Source organism: Ceratotherium simum, chromosome 7, assembly GCF_057802395.1.
Source record: "Ceratotherium simum simum isolate JZ-2026a chromosome 7, ASM5780239v1, whole genome shotgun sequence".
Classification (NCBI taxonomy): Eukaryota; Metazoa; Chordata; class Mammalia; order Perissodactyla; family Rhinocerotidae; genus Ceratotherium; species Ceratotherium simum.
In genome coordinates, this window is record NC_141906.1 from 30,056,671 (window position 1) to 30,073,201 (window position 16,531).

A 16,531-nucleotide genomic window follows, 5' to 3' on the forward strand; every position below is an offset into this window, starting at 1 on the left:
GCTGGCATCTCCGTGGGCCCTCTTCTGGGCCATCAGCTGGAATACCCTACACCTGCCTCCGCATGTGGCCTGGGCTCCCTCACAACCTGGCAGCTGGGTTTCAAGAACGAGTGACCCAAGAGAGCAAGGTAGAAGCACATGGCATTTGTATGGCCTGGCTTTGGATGTCACCTAGTATCCCCTCTGCTGTACGCTGCTAAAGCAGTCACAAAGGTCCACCCAGTTTCAAGGGGAGGGGACATAAACCTCATCACTCATGGGAAGAGTGTCAGTACCTCATTGTTTTTTTTTTGTGAGGAAGATCAGCCCTGAGCTAACATCCATGCTAATCCTCCTCCTTTTTGCTGAGGAAGACCGGGTCTGAGCTAACATCTATTGCCAATCCTCCTCCTTTTTTTCCCCAAAGCCCCAGTAGATAGTTGTATGTCATAGTTGCACATCCTTCTAGTTGCTGTATGTGGGATGCCACCTCAGCATGGCCAGGGAAGTGGTGCGTCGGTGCGCGCCCGGGATCCGAACCCGGGCCACCAGTAGCGGAACGCGTGCACTTAACCGCTAAGCCACGGGGCTGGCCCCTGTCAGTACCTCATTGTAAGGAGAGCATGTGGCATGGAAAATACTGTGGTAGCTATCTTTGAAAAATGCAGCCTGCCACACCTACCTGGGATGAGGATGAGGGTAAAATGAGACAGTGATGTAAAGTAGTTAGCTCGTGCCTGGTACATAGGAAGTGCTCAGTTAACAACTGCTATAGCGATTTTTGATTATTATCGAAGTGGCCCCTTTCCACCTCTGGCACAGAACCACATGGACCATCACCCACAGATGGCCTGTGCAGTCACATGGCCACAGAAGCCCACTGACGGGGCACGTACAGACACGCGGATGAGTCCACACAGATGAGATGCACATCGTGTCATTCATAGTCCCACCTCCAGGTGCACACAAGGCAATGGCCCTGGGGCAGGAAGGTCCTGAGGCTCCTTAGGCCCTTGATCTGTCCTTCCCATTCCCAAAGCACATTGCCCAGAATTCTGGGGCCCTCCCGGAGTAGTCAGTCCCCAGGGAGCCCTGTGGTTTGGACGCTGCTCTTGCAGCTGCCTGTGAGGCCTGGGAACTCTGTGGAACCCTGAGAGGCTCCTCTTTCCAGAAGGGAGGGTCTTCGGGGAACAGGCCATGACCTGGGAAGGCAGGGGGAGGGGACGGATGATGGGAAGAAGAGGGAAGGGGTCTCAGACGGAAACAGAAAGAGACTGAGGCCCCAAGAGGGGAAGCATCTTGCTCAAGGTCACACCACCAGTAAGTGGCAGACCCAGGATTCGAGCCCGAGCTGTCTGGCTCCAGAGTCTGCCCTCTTAATCTATCAAGAAGTCCCTCTTTTGGAACTTCTGTCTCACTGATGAACCTGAGGACCTGAGGAGGGCAGCAGCTATCAGTGAAATGGACAGCCCATTAGGTTGGGAACAGCCCATACTAACTCCATGCTCATGGACTTCGGTGGGGTCCAGAATGTCAGTCCTTCTGGGCCATTAGCCAGGGCTCGTTTCCCAGGGAAGAGGATCCTCCTTGGTCCCAGCATTGCCTGTGGATGGCATTTTGTTTTCCACCAGAACCGTCCTGGGTCTGGAGAACCTGTTCATGTCACTGTCTTGGTACAGATGAGGCTGGAGAAAGGCAACTCAGGCAACCTGGGCGGAGAGGCAGGGAGGATAAGAGAGCCCGAGGGGAGGGGCAGAGCCGCCCTCCTCCCAGGGGAAGAGGTGGGGTTTCTTAACCCACCATGGAGTTAGTTCTCCATGGGTCCTGGAGGCACCCACTGGGCTCCACCCTTTACCAGTCAGGTGACCTCCTTGAGCCTCAGTTTCCCTGTCTGCAAAATGGGAGAGTAACAATAACAGAGCCCTTGATATAGGGCGGCTGTGGGGATTAAAGGAGCCAGGGCTTGGAAAGCAATGGTGGGCTGCCTGGCACCTGAAGAGTGTTCACACAGCGTTAGTGATGGTGAGGATTCTAAGATTATGGAGTTCTCCGGGTTCCAGTGTGGGCAGCTCTGGGGCCCAGACTGTCTCCTGGCAAATATTTATATAGAGCTGTGCAGATGTGAAAGGCTGGAGACCCCTCCCCGCCCCGCAGGAGCCTGGTGAGACCGGGGCCCCAGAACCTGCCTTTCTGCTTCACAACCTGCATTGCGCTGTCATTTCTTCCTTGATTCCGACAGAGACTGTTGTGCCCACCAGGGCACAGCCCTCTTTTCTTACCTTTAATCCAAGCACAGTGCTTAGGACTTAGTAGGTCCTCAGTAAATATTTGTTGAACTAATCAACAGATGAATAAAATAAAAACTCCATAAACTACTCATCCACCGAACCTTGTATCGGTGCATCTGTTCATGTATTCATTTGTCATCGATTCACTGCTCTGTTCATCCATTTATTATTTATTCCTCTATCATTCCATTCCTTTCATCCTTCCATTTATTCAGCCATTACTCATTATCCATCCATTTGTCCATCCATATGTCCTTTCTCATCACTGGTCCCCCAGTTGGTCCAACACCAGCTGCAGGACCAAGAGGGCCCCCATGGGCAATGCCCAGATGCAGGAGGTCTTGGTGGGGCTCAGAGTGGGATTGTGTCCAGAGACGGGCATGCAAGGCATTAGGCTTCCCTCAGCGATGGGGAAGTTATCAGCAGACTGGCCAGAGGCAGGGAGGGTTAGGTGTTCCCCAGGGCTGGCAGAAGAGGGGTCCCACCTGCTGGGGTGCCCAGCCTGCCTCTCCTGGGGTGGGGTGGTGGCCTTAAGGAGCAGAGCCCTTTTGCCCCTCCTTGTCCTTTGCCTTCCCCTGACTAAGTGGGAGGAGCTGCTTGGTGGGGGGAGGGTGTTGTGTGTGTGTTGTGATGGGTGTGTATGGAGAGGAGGGCTGAGAAGACCTTTACCAACCACCTCATACACTTAGGAAAACTATTCTGAGCCAGACCCACTCCACACAACTGCAGATACCCAAAAAGAAAAGAGAAAGCAACGCCTAACACGGGAGCTCAAAGGAACAACAACAGAACCGAACCTGCACGGGGGAGCCCCTGGCACACACGGTGCCCCAGCCCCCACCCCAGCTGAGCTCACCCTGAGGGGCTCTGATGCCTGTGATGTGGGGGTGATCCCTGGAAACCCTGATCCAGCAGCTGTGTGCTCCTGTTCCTTCTCTCAGCTTCCTTTCATCCCCCCCTCTGTTGCCATGGCAATGGGCTTGGATCTAATTAGCTGTTCTTTTTTTTTTTTAAATATTTATTTATTTTGTGTCTGTGTGTGTGAGGAAGATCAGCCCTGAGCTAACATTCATGCCAGTCCTCTTCTTTTTGCTGAGGAAGACTGGCCCTGAGCTAACATCTGTGCCCATCTTCCTCCACTTTATTTTTATTTTTTATAATTTTATTTATTTATTTTTTTTCCCCCAAAGCCCCAGTAGATAGTTGTATGTCACAGCTGCACATGCTTCTAGTTGCTGTATGTGGGACGCAGCCTCAGCATGGCCGGAGAACCAGTGCGTCGGTGTGTGTGGGGATCCGAACCCAGGCCGCCAGCAGCGGAGTGTGTGCACTTAACTGCTAAGCCATGGGGCTGGCCCTTTTTTTTTTTCCCCCTCCACTTTATATGGGACGCCCGCCACAGCATGGCCTGACAAGCGGTGTGTCGGTGCGCGCCCGGGATCCAAACCCAGGCTGCCAGCAGCAGAGCGCACGCACTTAACTACTACGCCACGGGGCCGGGCCCATAATTAGCTATCCTTAATGAAGGGGCAGCAGCAAGCAATGCCTTTGGCACCAAGCCCCGCCCCCTTCCCCACGGCAAGGGCCTCTGGTGAACTCTGCCTTCTGGGCACCCACATGCCTCTGGATCTCTTGACCTCAGGACCTTGTTCAAACCCTGCCTCCTCCAGGAAGTCCTCCCTGAATACCCCCTACCCCCCAGGCAGAGTGACTCCCTCTGCGGAGCCCTATGAGTGTTATCTGGGAGCTCCGGGATGCCAGCCAGAGTGGATTCATCTCTGCAGCGCCTGGTCCCGCTGGAGCTAGTGAGGGAATGGATGCACCACACTAACAAGCCCAAGCTGTGCACCGCCTCCCAACTACTCAGAGGAAATGAGGCCCCAGGTCGTGTAGCTGGAGTGAGGGTCAGATGGGGGAGGAGGTGTTCTGAGAGAAAGCCAAATGTGGGTTAAGTAGCTGCCGTGATCAAGCAGTGGGCCAGGGGGGGCCCTCAGACCACCGGCCTTCCTGCTAGTGTGGGATTATCTTTGGGACCTGTTATTTGGACTGGACCACAGGGTGTGTCCACCCTCCTTGCTCAAACAATCATTCAGTCAACTGGTCTGGCTGTTTCAAACCCTCGCCCCACACGTCCAGCCCTGAGAGGAGGAGGAGGAGGAGCAGGCCCCACTTCAGGGAAGCCCACAGTCCATCCCACTGGGAGGGTAAGAGGCAGATGGACTCACTGGATTTCTTGTTCCAAATTGGATGCAGAAGAGGCCTGGGGGCCCTCCTAGAGGACCCTCACTTCTGCTTCCCAGAGGCAGAAGGGGCGTGGCAAGGACCCTTTCCCTGGGACTGGATGTGGTGGCTAGGCAGGCTCTAGGCCTTGAAGGCTTTGAGCTGCCAGTGTGCAGGCTGCTGGGCCCCACCCCAGAGTTTCAGCTCAGTAGGGCGGTGGTGGTTGGGGGGAGCTGAGAATGTGCATTTTGAACACATTCCCAGGAGGCGCTGCAGCTCTTGGTCCAGGGACCACACTTTGTGAACCCCTGCTGGAGGGGACCAGAGGGGGGTTCCTGCAGAGCACACACTCACGCCTTCATTCACTCTTTAATTCCGCAAACTGACTCAACAGTGACTCTGGGCCAGGCCCTCCTGCGACCCAGGGGAGACACACAGGTTCACCGATTATTCTCTCATTTATGCAGCACAAATTGAGCGAGCATCTATGAGGTGTCAGGCTCTGCCCCCTAGTGCAGCCTCTGGGAGCATCCCCGCCTCCTGTCTCTGTCGAGCTCACTGCTCTGGGACCTGCTGCCAGGTGGGGGTCACAATGGTTTTTTCTTGCTGCTTTCCTGGAATTCTCCGTGCCTGTTTTCATTGTTGGCTACTTGGGGATTGTCTGTTGGGGAGTTAAAATGTTAGTGTTGGATATTTTGGACTCTCTGAGGAGGCCAGTGCTGCCAGGGCTGATGTCCTGCCATCTCAGGAGAGGATGAGGAATAATTCTCTTGGATGGGGTGTGGGGTGTGGACTCACCTGGTTGAGGGCTGAACGGCGGAAGGGGGGCAGTGGGGCAGAGCAGGATAGGAGGCTGCAAGGGCCAGCAGAAGGGGTTGATCCTGTGCCGTGGGGATGCTGGGGAGAGTTTGTGAGCAGGGAACTGCGAGGGCTGGTTTGCCTCTCGGTGGTGACTGCTTGGTGTGTGGGGAGAAGGGAGGAGGAGGAGTTATTGGGGGTTTGTGTATTAGCCAGCATCTATGTGCAGAGTGCTGTGGCTTACAAAAGGGAAACAGACCCTGCCCTCAGGGAACCTACAGTCTCTTGGGAGGAGATGGGCATCAATCTAGCAATTGCTCAAACGTATAATTACAAACTGTAGTACTGGTTAAGAAAAACTCACAATCTTTGAGAGCACAGAGCAGGTGCACCTGACCTAATCTGAGGATCAGGGAGGCCTTCTCTGAGGAGGTGATGTTTGCACTAAGACGAGTCTTAAAGGAAAAGAAAAACACTCCCAGGAGAGAGAAAAGGCATGGGCCAAGGCCGAGGCAGGCGAGAGCCTGGTCTGTTTCTAGGAGTTAAAAAGAGAAGTGGTGGGGGCGTATCAAGCAAGGGAGAGAGAGGGTGGAGGGAGGGGACTGGCTTAGGTGATGGGATCCAGAGGTCTCCATTTTCAGGAAACCCAGGGGAGCGCAGGCTGGGGAGAGGGCTGCAGTTGGGGGTTGGGTGAGTGTGGAAGCCAGTAGCATGAGGTCAGCCAGGGCCCAGGCACAGCAGAGGGGCCCCCAGTCAGCTGCAGGGTGCATCAGAGCCCCCTGGTGGGGGCGGGAGCTCCCCTTCCTGATCAAGTGGGTCTGGGACAGGTTCTGGCCTCACCTGGGATTTGAGAAACAGGTCCTGAAGATCATGCTTGGAGGCATCCTGGACCACGGGCTGGTGGAGGGGCTGGGGTGTAAATGCCTGAGCCCCTCCCCATGGTGGGGGTGGAGAGAGATAGGACTGGAACCCTCTAGGACTGTCTCAAGTACAGGACACAGGTCAACTGGGTGGCGTGGGAGTAGGGATGACTCAGGGTGAGCCTCTTCCATCAGGCCCAACTGATCTGCCTCTGGAGGGGAGGACAGTGTCAGTGTCCAGGGACATGTATGTGGGGCATCCCTAAATGCCTGTGCCCGTGTCACTGTGCAGCACGGGGTCGGGTTCACGTGTGTCAGGGCTCAGGTCTGTATGAGACTGCGGATGTGCGTGCACTTGGCTCTGACCCACGCGTGTATACAGCCAAGGCCGGAGGGCAGGTTTCCACGTATGTGGGCCGGTTCTGTGTAGGTGTGTGCATGCCCCGTGTGTGCGTCCAGGTACAGGTGTGGACAAAGAGTGCGTGTCGCCGAGTGTACTCGCCTTTGTCCACGGGTGTGCGCCGACTTGTGCCTTCAGAGGAGGATGGGTCCGCAAAGCGACGCCGCTGCGTTGGGGAGCGGCGGGGGCGAGGTCGGGCCGCCCTGTGCGTGTTGGGGGACGCGGGGCCGCGCGGCGCGGGCGCGGGGGAGGGGGGCTCGGGGGCGGGGACTCTCCTGTCCCCCTCCCCCCTCCCCCACCAGCGGCGCCGCGCGCGCCGGGTCCGCTGGGCGCACTCGATGAGCAGAGGAGGCAACAGCGCCACCGCCGGCCGGGCTGTCGCCGCCAGATCGACGCTGGAACTGACAGCGCGACCGCCGCCGCGGCCCGGCTGAGCCCGCGGAGGGAGCGACGGTGGGAGGGAGGGGGCCCGCCGACCCCCGGCGCCCCCGCCCCGGCGGCGGGCCGGCCGCATGCTGCAGATGGTGAAGACCCTGGCCCAGTTCACCATCGCGCTGGAAGACATGCGCGATCTGGGCCCGGCCGCCGCCTCCGGGGAGCCCACCGGGAGCAGCGGCGCTAACGCTGAGGAGCCCGGGGAGGCCCAGGTACGGGGAGGGGGAGGGGCAGCCAGGGACCTGGGCCTAGAACTCAGCCCACTCCGGACTGGGGGAGGCATGGGCAGATCTGGGACGCAGGACCGGGAACTCGGATCAAGCACACCAGAGGCCTGGCCGCAGGGCTGGGGGCTCGGTGACCAGTGATGAGGGCAGAGGGATTGAAGGTGTGTGAGGAGCCCAGGCAGAGGTGGTGTGGCTGGCAGGACGCTGAGATTTCATGCCCCCAGGATGCAAGCTTGAGGTGGCAGAAGGGCTGGCAAGCTCAGCTGGAGTGGGAGGCCTGCGCCCTGACACCCAGCCTTGGCAAGGCCTAGTGGCACTTAGCCAGTGATATAGGTCAGTGTGGAGGCAGAGGCTGTTGCTGGGGTATCCTGGGTCCACAGGCTCAGGAAGGGAAGGTTTTTCCAGCCTCTCACTCAGGCCTGAGGCAGTCCCCAGGTGTATGTATGTGCTGAGGGAGGTAGGGGGTAACCCAGTTTATTTCCCCCCTTGCCATTCTTTCCCTGCCACTGGGCCCGCTGGGCCTTGGAGATGTCACGCTGTGGTGGCACTGGTGGCGTCCCCATTCCTGGCTCAGTGTGCGTTCTCCTGCAGGGGAGAGGGAGGCTCTCAGGGGCTGTTGTGTGTCTCTCTGGGTCTGGACTCTGATTGTTCTGCTCTCCTGGGCTCCCCTGCCTCTCTCCACCGCCTCAGGTCTCTTGGCTGAAGGCCTTGGTTCTCGGCTGGGTGACTGGGCTGCATTTTTGGTCTCTTTGTGGGGGGTCTCGCCTTTATGGCTTCTCTCTGTGTACAGCGTCTCTGTCTTCATGCCGTGTGTATAGGGGTCTCAGGCTTTGGGTCATGATGTCCCACTCACACTGGTAGAAGAGGCCCCCCTCTGTCTTCCTGCTGTGTCCCTTTGGTCCCCTCCCACGTCAATGCCCCGTGTAGTGAAGGTGTGGGGATGGGACTATTGAGTGTTGAGGGGCTTTGGGAGGAGGCTGGGCCTACAGGGCTGTCCTGCCTGTAACAGGTGGGCCTGCTGAGCTGGATGACAGCTGCATTGCCCGTCTCCTGTTTCCCCTGGGCCCCACTCCCACATACACTCACACCCGTGTCTGGGCACGTGCAGAAGGGTGCTCGATGCAGTGACAAGGAGCTGGCCTTGTTTTCCGTGCCTCTACCTGACAGCTGAGTGACAGCCCACTGTGCTTTTAAGCTGAGAGGAGGCTGGGAAAGGCGGGCACTGCACATCCGCCTCCCTGCATGAGTTCCCCTAGTCCTCTGGGCTGTCAGGCCTGGCACCAGCCCTGCCTCCCTCAGGAGGCCTCCCTGCCCCTGCCCCTCACTGCTGGGCCTGGCAGGGCTGGGCCTGGGGAGTGTGGCTGTGCCACCCAGGGCTGGTCCCACTCTCAGGGACCTCCCTGTGCACCAGGGAGAGGAATGCAGATAAGCAGCCTCGCTGAGGAGGAGGAAGAAGGGACACTGAAGACCCAGTGTGTGTGGAGAGTGCTGCTCTGCTCCCCATCTCCTTGCTTTCACAGTACTGGGAGGGAGGTATTATTCATTCCATTTCATAGAGGAGAATGTGGAAACCCAGGGCGGTTAGGTGACCACCCAAGGTCACATAGCTGGTAAGGGCTAAGCCGGGCACCCTGTGGCCCACAGCTAGCCGGCCAGTCTGGGTGAGAACTCCAGATGCTTGGGCTGTAAGACTCAGCATGCGGTGGCTGAAGAGACTCTGGTCCTCACTCTGCCGGTCACTGGCTGTGTGATCTTGGGCAAGTCAAGTCACCTCTCTGGTTTGACTTCCTCACCTGTGAAGTAGAGAGGACGATGCCTATGTCATAGAGCTGTGAGTGTGAGGCTGCAGTGAGGCTGTGTCTGTGAGGTCTGAGATGTCCCTGGGGGACACGGGGAGGACTGGGCATCTGGGCCTTTCCTTGGGAGGCCCTTCTGGCCCTTGATGCTCTCCCAAGCTCCCTATCCTAGGGTGGACTTAGCCCATGCTGCCTCCTACTGGAAGCTGCCCTGGTTTTCTAAAGGCCTCAGAAGCACTGAGGAGAGATGGTCTGGCTGTAGCTGGGGGCTCTGAGGCAGGGCCAGTGCCGTCTCACCTGTCAGAGCACAGGGCTGGCGGGGATAGGGCAAGCCAGCCTCCTCCCCTCCCCCAAGGGGGTGTCATTCACACCCCCCAACCCTGAGTTCCCAGCATAGGAGCCCACTTTTCGGAGTGTGCCTTGTTATAGGACAGGTTTGGGGACAGGCCTGAGCCCTGAGTCCCTGGATCAAAGGGAGGGGGACCTGAGGTGAGCATACCATGTGCAGAGGGGTGAGCAGTGGCTGGATCAGGCAGGCTGGACAGGCTCAGGGCCCGGGTCCACTCAGCAGACATGGACCCTGGGCACAGGAGTGACCAGGACAACTCCACTGGCTGAGTCTCCACCCTGAGGGGCTCCTAGGGGTGGGGACCGGAGGGATGCCACAGACGTGGATACCCACACTAGCATTGCCATGTGCAGAGCATCCACTGGGACCAGGACCGGGATGGCTGGAGCCTGGGACAGGGTCCAGACAGAGGCTCTGGCCAAGCTGAGGCCTGTGAGGGACAGTGGAGAGGGGAGAATAAGCCCCAAAGATCGAGGGCCCAAAGGAGTTAGGGGCCTTGCTCAGGACCACTCCAGGGACTTAGAGGAGACCTGGAGTGGAGTCCCTGCCCAGGAAGGGAAGCTGTTGGAGCTGGTGCCATCTGGGAAGGCTTCCTGGAGGAGGAGTGGGCTAGAGGCATAGGAACTGGTGGCAAGGGTCAGTAGGTAAGCTGCGTCCCGGGGAGTTGAACACAGAGAGGGCATCCCCAGGCTGGCTTCCAGCAAAGCCTTCCCACGGAATAAGGTCTACCCAGTCAGGGATGTGCACCCTGTCCCTGGGGGTGTGGTGCAGACTCTGGGTGGCCCTTTAGGAACTCTGTAATGCAGATCATCAGATCCTCAGGATGGAGGCATCAGTGCCTGGGTCCCCTTTTCCCCATCCTTAAAATGGGAAGAATAATAACATCTTCCTCACAGGGTGGTCAGAAGGATGAAATAATATATACTGCTTAGAACAGTGCCTGGCATGGAGTAGGGCTCAGTTAACCTTTTTTAATGAGAGAACTGGAATCCAGCCTTGTCTGAGAGTATCTGAACCCTGCCCCCACCCGGCTTGTGACCTTGGGCACTGACTTCGCCTCTCTGGGCCACATTTTCTTCATCTGTAGCAGGAGTGTCAGCTTCTACTCTCAGGGGTGGTGTGAAGTCCAGCCAGGTGGGGTCTGACCCCACAACGCTGAGCCTGAAGGTAGGGTTTACAGGTTTGGCAGCTGGAGCGAGGGTGGCCTGGAGCGTCGTCCTTTGCAAATGTGAGAGGTTATTGATTTTTTTTTGACTCCTTTTCAGGAGCCTAACAGGAGAGCCAAGAAGTAAACAAGAAATCTCCAGATCTGCCAACAGCCATGGGGGTGGTGGAGGAGCGAGGGGCACACTCTGGGGGGGCGGGCATTTGAGATCCAGGGGGAGCATGTGAGCAAGTACCTGGCAGAGTGGAGGTCCAGGGTGCTTTGGGGGAACAGCCAGCAGCCCTGGGTGGTGGGAGGCAGGCCTTGAAGGCCAGGGAGAGGGTATGGATGGACCCTTGGGGCCCGTGTGACTGCAGGTGGCGGGGTCTGAGGGGAACAAGGCACTGCTCACCTCTGCCTTCTGTCCCCCAGGACATGCGGAAGCACGTGACCATGACCTTGCTGGACACGGAGCAGTCGTATGTGGAGTCGCTGCGCACGCTGATGCAGGTGAGGCTCACGGCTGGCCCGGGCCCCTGAGAGCGGCCATTCTGAGTCTAGGGGCTGTCAGACATGCGGGAACAAACCCATTTCATGGACGGGGCTGAGGCCAGAGAGGAGAGAGGAGTGACCCTGGGAGACACCACCCTCCAGGGAGAACCCCTCACGTGACTGCCCCAGAGGAGGAAGCCCCCTCCAGGGCAGGAGAGTATGAGGAGGGACCTTAATGAGGCCAGACCAGACCACCCCAGGGCACTGCTCCTCCCCCCACCGTCCTTCCACCTCCCCCTGGCAGCGCTGGGTCTGAGCTTAGATCTGTGGCGCCCCTCTGGAGTACCCCTCCGTTTCATTCATTGACTGGGAAAATGTTTGTCGAATGGAATTAAACGTTGAGCGCCTGCTGCGTCCAGGCCCCGTTCCAGGTGCAGGAAACACAGGGATGAATAAGAGAGACAAGCCCTTGCCACAGGAGCCCTCAGTCCTCTCGGGGACATAGTTGAGTATGTGGGCACCCTTCAAGCATCGAGGGGGTGCCTGTGAGGTGTGGAGTCAGGGAATTTGCCCTGGAGGAGGTGTTGCTTCCTCCTGACCTGTCTTCTCAGCAGCAGGAACAGCATGTGCCAAGTCCAGTAAGGAGAGGCTTGGCACATTCGGAGGTCCTTGTGGCCAGCACAGAGCACAAGGGGTTGGTGACGCTGGGGAAGCCAGCAGGGGCCACATGAGAGGGGCCTTGAATGCCGGGAGGAGGGTTTGGACTCTACCGAGGGCCCTGGAGAGTCAGCGCAGGGCTTTGAGCAGGGGCCCTGTGTAGCCTGACTCATGCTTTATGAAGTCTGTTTGCTGGGAAGGTGGGTAGCAGAGGAGGAGGCTAAGGCCGCCGAGGTTGGGCGAGGGAGGAGAGGGCAGGTGAGGGAAGAGAGGGCAGGTGAGGGAGGAGAGGGCAGGTGAGGGAGAAGAGGGCAGGTGAGGGGGGAGAGTGCAGGACCAGGGCAGAGGCTGCAGGCAGGGAGAGTCGGGGATAGACATTTAGGAGGTGGACTGGTCAGGCCAGGAATGGTGACTGGTTGGCTGTGGGCAAGGTGGGGAAGCCCAGGATGATGCCGGGGCCCCTGGCTGGGGTGCCTGAGGCATTGGAGGAGCCCCACCTGGGAAAGGTGGGGCGAGGTGCTGAGTTCAGGTCACATGTGTGGGTCTGGGAAAGCCCGGGATGTGGGATGCACATGGGGTCTGGGGCCCAGGATAGAGACCATGGACCTGAGCTTAAGTGGGGCCTGGCAGTCACGGCTGAGGACAAGTTTGCTCAAGCCACCTGGATAGAGATCAAAGGGTGGAAGGTAGAACCCTGGCAGCATTCAGAGTAATCATTCATTCATTCTTTCACTCCACAAATCCTCAGCGAGCAATTCTGCCCGCCAGGCAGTTCTCTGGGGGGTTTGGCAGCGAGCATGGGTGATGAGGTCTGTCTCCTGGAGCTCACAGTCTATGGCACAGACTGACGGTAACCAGTCACACAGACCATATTTGGGGACAAATGGCGATGCAAAGGGGCACAGAAAGTACTTAAAACAGAATATTGTTCAGTCTTAACAAGGAAGGAGATTCTGACACATGCTACAACGTGGATGAACCTTGAGGACATTATGCTAAGTGAAGTAAGCCAGTCATAAAAAGATGAATACTGTATGGTTCCACTTATATGAGGTACCTAGAGTGGTGAAATTCACAGAGACAGAAAGTAGAATGGGGTTGCCAGTGGCTGGGGGAGGGGGAAATGGGGAGTTAGTGTTTAATGGGGACAGAGTTTCAGTTTGGGAAGATGAAAAAGTTCTGGAGATGGATGGTGGTGATGGTTCCACAGCAATGTGAATGTACTTAATGTGAGTATACTGAACTGTATACTTAAAAATGATTAAAATGGCAAATTTTATGTTATATACGTATTTTACCACCAAAAAATACCTTGCTTTTATATATTAAAAAAAAGTGCACAGAGGGGCCAGCCCGGTGGTGTAGTGGTTAAGTTCGGAGGCTCCGCTTCGGCGGCCCGGGGTTCGCAGGTTTGGATCCCAGGCGCAGACCTACACACCGCTTATCAAGCCATGCTGTGGCAGGCATCCCACATATAAAGTAGAGGAAGATGGGCATGGATGTTAGCCCAGGGCCAATCTTCCTCAGCAAAAAGAGGAGGATTGGCAACGGATGTTAGCTCAGGGCTAGTCTTCCTCACCAAAAAAAGTGCACAGAGAGATGAGAACACAGAAGGTGGCCTGCTCTGGTTGGGGGTCAGGGAGGACTTCTCTGAGGTTGGGGTGTTTAGCTGAGACCTGAAGGGTAGGAAGGAGTTAAGTAGGGACAGGGCTCAGAGGGACTAGTTCCAGGCAGAGGGCACAGCAGAAACGAAGGCTGGGCAGCTGGAGGGAACTGAGGGCAGTTAGGGGTGGGGAGGCGGCCAGTGTGGCTGCCAGGCAAGGAGCTGCCTCTATTGTAAGCACAAGAAGGGCACAGGAGGGACACAGCTGAAATTCTTTCTTTAGGAGATACCCATGGCTGCCAGGCAGGAGGTGTAGACATGCAGGGGTTTGGGGGGGTCCTTTGTTGTCCGCTAGGTGGGAGTCAAAGGCATTGGGGTCAGACGGTCCAGGGTTTGAGTCACTTGCCTCCCTGCTGCGTGATGCTAGCCTAACCACCTCACGTCTCTGAGCCTCGGTGTTTTTGTCTGCAAAATGTAGCTCATCACACCCGTCTCCCAGCGTGAAGATTAAAAGGTGATGAGGCCCCCCATGCCTGGTTCACTGACAGGAGGCGGGCAGGGCCTGGGTGTGTCTCTACCTCCGAGTCTCCGGCAGCGCAGGGCGGCACGCATGGAGGCTCGAGGCACCTGTGGTGGCACAGCCGAGGGAGGATGGTGCTGAGGAAGCCGAACTGAGAGTGCTGGGTGGGGAGGGGTGGAGGTGGGCAGGAGGGTGTCAGCCAAACCCCAGGCCTGTCACTCGAGGCAGCCCTGGTGTGTCTAGAGGAGCAAGGTTTGGCCCAGGGGTCAGGAGCACGGCTCTGGAGCCAGGCCACCAGTGTTCAAAGTTGGCTCTTCCTCTTGACCAGCTGTGTGACCTGGAGCAAGTTACATAACCAGTCTCTGCCTCAGTTTCCTTGCCTGGAGAGTGGGAATAGTAATAGTACCTGTTTCGAGTACAGATTAGGAGAGAGATGCACGTATAAGTTAGCAAACTGCCTGGCAACTCTGCATGCCTGCTTGTGTGCATGTGTATAAAATCACATTTAATCTTTGTATTAACCTTGTGAGGTAGAGATTATAATCCCCTTCTTCAGATGAGGAAACGAAGGCTCAGCAAGGTTAAGAAACCTGCCCAGGGTCTTCCATCTATTAAGTGGTGTCCTAGTCCATTCGGGCTGCTATAACAAAAACTCCCTAGACTGGGTGGCTTAAACAAATAGAAATTTATTTCTCCTAGTTCTGGAGACTGGGAAGTCCAAGATCAAGGCACTGACAGATTCACTGTCTGGTGAGGGCCCGCCTCCTGGTTCATAGACAGCTGTCTTTTCTCTGTGTCCTCACGTGGCAGAAGAGCCGAGGGAGCTCTGTGGCGCCTCTTTTATAAAGGCACAAATCCCATTCCGGAAGGCTCCACCCTCATGACCTATTCACCTCCCAAAGGCCCCACCTCCAGATAACACCACACTGGGGATTAAGTTTCAACATATGAATTTTGGGACCACACAAACATTCCGCCTGTAGCAGGTGGTAATATTAAGAGCTGACATTTATCAAGTGCTTAATATGTGCGCTTTACATAATTCATATAAACATCACTATAACCTCCATTTTACAGATGAATAAACTGAGACACAGAGAAGTAAAGCAACTTGTTCAAGGTCACCGAGCTAGGAAGTGCCGTAGCCTGGGTTGAATCCCTGTCAGTCTGACCCTAGGGTGCTCCCTCTCACCCACTGTCTACACTGCCTGAAGCATAGGTGGTATTCAAACTGAGATTGGACTCCACAGCCCTGGTGTTCCTTGAAGTGACCACTGCCACCCACCTGGGTATTGTTTCTTCAGGCCAGGAGTTTAACGAAGGAAGAAGTTAAATACCAAAGTTAACAGCCAGAAGGAGGTGGGATGTGAACCCAGGTCCTTTCCTCAGTGCCACCCTCACCCTTTGCCTCTTTCTTCAGCCCCCAGATTCCCAGCTAACAAACCCCCTTCTCCTGGTACCCCCGAGCCTGTCTTTTCCCCACAGCACTTACTATCTTCTAACGTACTGTGTAATCATTTCGTTATTTATGGTGCTGGTTTTCCGCCTCCCTCCACTAACACGTCAGCTCCCCAGCACAGCGCTTTTCCCTGCCCACCAGCACAGCCCGCGCTCAGAAGGCCGACACACGGTAGTTGCTCAGCGAGTGTGTGGTGAGTGAACGCAGGTTCCGTGTCGGGTTCTCAGTCCCTGTTTATTCCTCCCTCCCACTGTGTGCCTGCTTCCATGTGGGCGCAGGGACCCGGAGCTCAGCCGTTTGGCTCCTGCTCCTTGTGGGACAGCGGACCCTGGCACAGCTGAGGCGCTGGCGGACTGGCCCACGCTGTGAGCCTCCCCATCACCCTCTGGCCTTTTCAGAATCCCCAGCCAGGCGAGAGGATTCTGTTGAGCTTTACTTTCTGGAGCTTGTTTTACAAGACAAGCCAGATTTTTTTTAATGTTTAGTATAAATTTTATTACACCGGTTGCATATACTGTTTCAAATGGCTTGTTTTCTTTCACCTGTAGTTACAGTTTGGGCCAGTAGAGGGCGACGTCCCCATGAGAGCGCCAGCTGCTGAGCAAGGCTGTTCTTGCTCAGTAAGCACCGTAGAATGCAGATTTGAGGTGAAAAATAGGAGTTTTAGTCACAGACTGACCAGCAGATCTGAAAACTGTTAAAACAATGTCAGATAGTGTCATTAAAAGCCTCCAGTAACTTCCCATATGGCCTCTCATGCCCCTCCCTGCTTTATTTTCCCCACAGCAATTATCACCTTTGGACTCACCACGATTCCCACATGTAATTGATTCTGAGGCACGTTCTTCACATTTTAACATCTCTGAAATCAAGGTTCATCCTATAATTGAATGCATATCATAATTTAATTGGCAGCAAATTTTTTCTTAAAGATAAATAAAAATAATGATATGTCTTAGATTTGATGAAACAGTTTATTTTTTATTTCCTTATTTTATTTGTGTGTTTCATCTGGCTAGATTGTAAGCTCTGTCAGGGCAGGGATTTTGGTCTTCCTTGTTCACTGCTGTCTCCTGGTTCTTGAACAGTGCCTGGCACATAGTGAATGCTCAAGAAGATACTTGCTGAATTAGAGTGGGGGGATCTTTCGGGGAGCCCAATCTTTTTGCTGTGCTCACTCCAAGCTCTGTTTGTTCATGTATCCAACAAACCTTTCCTGAGCCCCCTCGCTCCCATCTTGTGCCAGGCCCTGGGCTGCGCAGTGAGGGGCACAGGGGTAGGTCTTCCCATCTGCCCCCTAGAGC

The 16,531-nt window shown here is 56.0% G+C and overlaps 1 protein-coding gene across 1 annotated transcript in view; it reads left to right on the plus strand.

Annotated features, from left to right (window-relative positions):
• The window catches only part of ARHGEF17 (Rho guanine nucleotide exchange factor 17), a 62,461-nt gene that overhangs the window by 27,333 nt on the left and 18,597 nt on the right, over positions 1-16,531 (plus strand). Inside the window, exon 2 of the mRNA XM_004433971.3 lies at positions 10,929-11,006. Within this exon, the coding sequence (XP_004434028.1) occupies positions 10,929-11,006 (78 nt within the window). The remainder of the gene's footprint in view (positions 1-10,928; positions 11,007-16,531) is intronic.